This window comes from Cebidichthys violaceus, unplaced genomic scaffold (assembly GCF_023349555.1).
Source record: "Cebidichthys violaceus isolate CVI_PGR_0920_01 unplaced genomic scaffold, fCebVio1.0.p SCAF_26, whole genome shotgun sequence".
Lineage (NCBI taxonomy): Eukaryota > Metazoa > Chordata > Actinopteri > Perciformes > Stichaeidae > Cebidichthys > Cebidichthys violaceus.
In genome coordinates this window covers 4,923,170-4,929,456 of record NW_027176439.1, presented here as the reverse complement: position 1 = coordinate 4,929,456, position 6,287 = coordinate 4,923,170, and the positions used below count along the sequence as shown (strand labels likewise).

General features: G+C 42.3%; 1 protein-coding gene across 1 annotated transcript in view; it reads right to left on the bottom strand.

Moving 5' to 3' along the window:
• Window positions 1-211: 211 nt before the first annotated feature.
• Window positions 212-6,287, bottom strand: part of gldc (glycine dehydrogenase (decarboxylating)) — a 16,625-nt gene continuing 10,549 nt past the window's right edge. The window contains exons 17-25 of the mRNA XM_068720942.1: window positions 4,889-5,014; window positions 4,348-4,497; window positions 3,493-3,605; window positions 3,207-3,348; window positions 2,493-2,604; window positions 2,256-2,351; window positions 1,891-2,063; window positions 1,722-1,802; window positions 212-1,255 (exon numbers count right to left, since the gene is read on the bottom strand). Of these exons, the coding sequence (XP_068577043.1) occupies window positions 1,115-1,255; window positions 1,722-1,802; window positions 1,891-2,063; window positions 2,256-2,351; window positions 2,493-2,604; window positions 3,207-3,348; window positions 3,493-3,605; window positions 4,348-4,497; window positions 4,889-5,014 (1,134 nt within the window). The 3' untranslated portion in view covers window positions 212-1,114. The remainder of the gene's footprint in view (window positions 1,256-1,721; window positions 1,803-1,890; window positions 2,064-2,255; window positions 2,352-2,492; window positions 2,605-3,206; window positions 3,349-3,492; window positions 3,606-4,347; window positions 4,498-4,888; window positions 5,015-6,287) is intronic.

The following is a 6,287-nucleotide window of genomic DNA, read 5'->3' as shown; positions in this document are numbered from 1 at the left end:
TCATAATGAAATTCTTGTAGAAAAAGGTAATATACAATATCCCATAAAACAGTCAAGTCCCAGTCCTTCCCAGATTCCCTGAACTGCTTTTCTACCCGTTGTGATCCACTTCAGTCACCACTAGGTGGGAGTGTTGACTACAAAGAATTTAAACTGGTCTTTCAGTTCCCCTTTAGTGCATCTTATTGTCTTCACACAAACATGTCCACACTTTAAGACAAAAATGTTTAATACAGAATTTTTGACAAAACAGTTTAGATTAGAAAACAATTAAAAGTTTAGACTAACCATCTACATAGTCAAAACACATTGAAACATTTTTTTTTTTATACAACAAATGAATATTAACAACAGCCTACAATTAAAAACCTCTATGTTCTGTCAGACTATTTGATAAAAAGGGAATGTCAAGGCAGCTATTTTACACAACAGAATTGAGGCACCAAGGGCATTTCATTTATAGATGTTGGGAGTCTAGTAATTGAAAAAAAAAAAAAGTACTCAACAGTATTTCAGAGGCGTTTTACGTAGCGGCCTATGTGTAGAGCAGTGCACCTATTTTGCGACCTGGAAAAGCGAAACTTGCACCTTTGGAACAGTTGGAGTTGGGGGGGGGGGGGGAAACCAGGGACCCCTGTAATTAAGTGAGATCAGAGCTGAAGCCCCGTCCCAATGTCCACCTCTCTGCCTTTGACCCTCATTGGAAAGGAGTCTGCTCGGGCTCAGGGCTGTTACATTGTGAAATGGTTAAGTGCTTGAGAGCTCTCTCGTAGACTTTTTGCACCCCACCTTAATACACTTCTGGCTCCGCTTGAGGGAATAAACCACAATTCTTAGGGCGCCAATGTTAACAGGGACGTCAACAAGGTTCATGTCTGAAATCATCAGAGCTGGAAGAAAACAATAGTGGTAAAGAATATCTTCTTCCCCCCCATTGAGAGTCTGACAGTATTGATTTGTTATTTTACTTAATTTGATTAAACATCCTATAATAATAGAGTCCAATTATTCTGCGATCGTGTATCCTGTTCTCACATTTTCACTGAGCAAACAAGTAAAGTCCGTGAGATTTTAGAGCTCGGGCTGGACATTGGGACTGGACCACAGGGAGCCTCTACGAGGAGGCTCTCTTCTCCTCGTACGGAGACTCGTAGGCCTCCATGGGCGGGCAGGTGCACACGAGGTGCTGGTCACCGTAGATGTCGTCGATCCTGGAGATGCTTGGCCAGAATTTGGTCTCGGGCCTAATGAAGGGCTGTAAAGGGAGGATACATGTGACAATGAAGTAAACCAAAACTCTTCTCAGTTCATCTTTCAAATCCCCCGTAGTCGTTTGTGACCAATTTGAAGATATTCCTTCCATTTGTTACACAGATTGGAAGATTGGACATGGATTTTACAAAACCTGTGCAAATAGTAAAGTGCCTGCATGTTCACATAAGACGTATTAGTATTAATTTTGTTTGTGAAATTGCTGCAGTTACAGATGTAATTGTAGGTCAGCTGAATGAAACTCATAAATTAGAGTTGCAGCGGTCATTAAAGACATTTCTTCTTCTTCAAAAAAAAAAAAAAAAAAACTGTTTTGCATTCCTCTGCAGATTCTTACTTCTGACCACTAGATGGCAATACAGGCAACGACTCATCTTGAACACCTTTAGCGCTACAGAAAAGTTGCAGCCGAGATTGTGTAATGAAGTCAGAGGGACGAGGACACTCACCAAGGGGAAGGCAGCGTGCTCCCTGGAGTAGGGTCTGTCCCAGTTGGAGGATGCGATGCAGGCCAGAGAGTGAGGAGCCATCTGCAAACACACACGAGGAGCTTTACATTAGCTGCTGCAAGGCATATTTCCACCTCGTACAAATACGCTAATCAAGCCATTCGGGTACCTTGAGCGGGTTGACGCGGGAGTCCATCCTTCCCTCCTCGATGTCTGCGATCTCCTGTCGGATACCAAGCAGGGCGTCGCAGTACCGGTCCATCTCAGCCTTGTCCTCCGACTCTGTGGGTTCGATCATGAGGGTACCAGCCACAGGCCACGACATGGTGGGTGCATGGAAACCTGGACACAGGCACAAAAAAAAACAAAATCAGAAACGGCTTCTATTGCAGCTATAATAAACCAATAAAATCTCATTTAAATTGTTTGTGTTTTTGTAACATTTTTTTATTTTAAGAAAATGTAGGATCCTGTATATTCAAAGTCTAGAAAAAGACAGTTAAGGCGGAATGTACTGTATATAATTTAACCTACCATAATCTTGCAGCCTCTTGGCCACGTCGACAGCCTCGATATTAGCGGTCTTCTTGAATGGCCTCACATCCAGAATGAACTCGTGGGCTACAAAACCTGTTCAGACCGGCGCAAAAACATCAAGCAAAGCATTTCAAAATTTGACAATTTCTTTGAAAATTGACTACAGATGTCTTTGGAAATGTAGAGAAGTACATCAACATGCATCGATAGAAATGAATGCTTTCTCAGCCGTACCTTTCCTGCCTCTGAAGAGGACCTTATAGTGACCTTCTAGCCTCTTGGCCATGTAGTTGGCATTGAGGATGGCCACTTCTGTAGCGTGAAGAAGTCCTTTAGATCCCATCATCTAAACACAGGAACGATATTAGAAAACTTCCACTGGACATAATGAGGATGATTTTAATCATTCATGTAGGGAACATTCTTCCTGATAAAATGTCATGACAACACTAACTCAGCTACACACAGACACACACACACCATCCTGACATTCCTTCTCAAGCAGTTTATCACATATTCACATTTCAGTTCACGTGACATGAAACTCACATGACAGCCAGGGCACTTTAACAACACTTGTGTGTGATAACGTGTGAAACAATGAGGTTTACGTGCCTGAAAATGTCTGTTACAGTAAATCATTTAGAAAAAAAAGAGCAGGTTCCCTTGACTTAGCGTTCTAGAGAATAAATGTCAAGAAGATTTGTGTCAAAAGATGCGTAGTAGGATGCATTCAACTGCTCTGAATTCAGATTACAGGTTGCTGCACTGTTTGGATGAGACATCTCTAGCAATAATCTCCATCCTCTTCTGCTTTTGCTTCAGAATTTTACTTAATACTTTGGTACGTCTCGTGTCCTCCATGCTCTCTGGTCTCAAAGGTTGTGAAACATTTCATGCCGTCCTCTCAAGATAACACACGATATATAATTGATTCGCTGCGCTGACCTTGATGTAAGCCCAGGAGATTGGCAGGATGGCGCTGGAGCCCCAGGGGGCGGCGCTGATGGTGCCCAGCGAGCTGCCGGTGTTGACTGAATGCATGGGAACCACAGGGTGGCTCGGCAGGAAGGGGGCGAGGTGGGCCTTCCTGATGAAGACAAGAGCAGAAGAACGGCATGAGAACAGACGGTCCTCCTCAACGTGATGAAAAATGTTGCTATTTATGTTATTGCTCTTACAGAATATTTTATCAGAGTATCTAATCTGGCTCATTATCGCCATTCTGACTTACACTCCAATGGGGCCCATGCCAGGTCCTCCTCCACCATGAGGAATACAGAAGGTTTTGTGCAGGTTGAGATGAGACACATCAGAGCCATAATCTCCAGGACGACACAGGCCAACCTGGAAAACAGCGAAAAAGGAAGGAAAATCGTCACCATTTCTACTTTTACTACTATTACCAAAGTTTGCCAACATTTAGCTATTGGTCATTTTACACCATAAACACTGATCGATTGGAGTAAAGAATGCCTAACCTTGACTTTACCAATACTATACAGGCAAACGCAATCCAAGCTCTTACAGACGACAATCTAAATCAACAGATTATCTAAACTAGATAAGGTCATTACATAGTTTAAGATCTCTCACGTGAAAGCAGGTAAGGAATAGTTTAGCTGTAGCTTTACTAAGCATTTAGAATTCTAATGAAAAAGAAAAAAAATGACATGTATAGCATGAGTAGTAAGTGTCTTGCATAACTCATTGTTCTAGGCCCCTTGAGTTAATAATACCACAAAAAAGTAACCTTATAGAGAATCATTCCAACATCTTAAGTAACCCCAGATTCCTCCTTAATTTGATCTGCCCAGATGTTTAGGAGTCACGTGACTAGGTAAAAGAACACAATGCATTATAAAAGTCAGTGGGGACAGGGTCTGTAAGTCTGTCAGTGATTTGTGGAGGTGATCTTGGCATAAAACCCATCACCTGTATATCATAGAGAACAAAGGTTAACTATTTACAGCATGATAACGCGCATCTATAAACCTTTATCCTGTTAGCCTTCAGTTTCCACAAGTAACCGTTCACTTTGGAACAGAAACATTATGTTTTCACGCTACGCTGCAGTGTCCTCCCTCACCTGGGCATTCATGTTGGCGCCATCCAGGTACACCTGGCCTCCGTTCTTGTGAATAAGATCGCATACGTCACCGATCTGTTCCTCAAACACACCGAAGGTGGAAGGGTAGGTGACCATCATGGCTGCCAGACTCGCCTTGTGTTTATCCACCTGGAAGAGAGGGCAGGATTCACGAGACGACGACGGAATTATTACAAAAAATTGGGTGTTGCGGTAACCGATTTGACACGGGACTTCCGAGCTGTGATACATTTATCACATCAATACCTCTTGGCAAAAAAAAAAAAAAGGAGCAGTGCCTGGGATATCCAGACCTTCTCATAATGTGATTTGCTTTTGGAACTAGACCCGTATAAGTGACACTCGTTAGCATCCACATCTTTCAAACATGGCTCGTTTCTTTCTTTTGAAGATTTGAAGTCTCAACCCAAGATAACTCTGGCGATATCATCACGCTTATGACATTCTCTTGACTTGACAATGGTCCTTATACAACACTATGCAGCAGCTTTGACCCTCAATGTGTGAAAGCGGCTCTCACCAGCGCCTTGAGGTGTGCCATGTCGATGTTGCCGTCCTTGTCCACCTCCACCACCTGAACCTTCATGCCAGCCATCTGAGCGCTCGCTGGGTTGGTGCCGTGGGCCGACTTGGGGATCAGACAAACCTGGGAGGTGAAAAAGGAAGCGATATTAATGTAGGAGGACAAGAGAGCTGGGACACATTTGTAGCCTGGAGGCAAATTGTCTTTTTTTTTTCCCTCAGTGTGTGTAGAAATAACTTTTTGACTCATGATATTTTAGTATCTATATGGATATGACTGCAGGAGGACCTGTCATTATCCAAGATCAGCAGAACACAACACCTTCATATTAATACTACAAGAGATAAGGATTATTACAATGCATCTCCTTGAGTCTAACAATGCTGCTTTGTACAGAAAGGAGACCTAAAGAAGTCATGAAGAGACATTTTTTTATCCAAAATAAAAATAAAAACACCACTTGCCAACTGTTACACAATAGAATAAATTCTGAAAAACAATATTTTTATACAAAAAGAGCAGGACTGTTAAGGGTTTAGTCTGTGTGGGTAGAGGCTGTAACTTTCCATCTGGCCAACATCACCACTGGCACTAATGTGTAACCTGCCTGCAGGTCACTAATTGATTTTATACCTTATTAGGGCGACACTTTTGCAACTCGCACAAGGAAACTGGGTCACTAAGACCTGTGGGTTGGACAAAACTGACTAATGGCTGACCGAGGAATCACTGCGGAGCATGACACGCCAGTGACTTGCAGTTCCCAAAGTCTTAAAAACTCCAAATATGGAACCTTGAAAGCAGGTAGCCTATAGTGGGATCAGAGCGTTTTCAGCCCCTTTGTTTGCACACGGCTGTTAGTTTGGACCTTGACTGTTTCAAGGGATCAGGCCACTATCTAAGATGTACTCCTGAGGGAGTCTTTCAAAAAAAAAAAAAAAAAAAAAAAATGTACAGTACAGGGAAAATACTTAAGTCAGCCATTCTTTAATCTGTGGGAGGGGGGGGAGGGTCTTATCTCTCCTTGTTCTCAAGCTACCGCCAATCAACACGTGAGGATACTGAAGGAATTCCTAACCAGAATACCTGAAACACGTTTAATCTGGAGATGTGAAAATGACCTGTTGTAACCTGGGAGCAATAAAACTGTCAGTAAATGAGACCGATAAGCCTTACGCTCTGTGGCTTATGTACTCTATTGACCAATGTCAGCATTATCAATGTCCCGAGAACCAAAAGGAACTACTAGAGATAAACCACTCTTAGATATCAGCACTGTTACTTATGGTAAGAATTACAGCGCGTCTAAGAAGAGCAAGGACATTATTGCTTTGCTTTTAGAAGCACTTTAATCATCATTACTTATTGAAAAACAGGGAAGTTTAAGTCATATTTG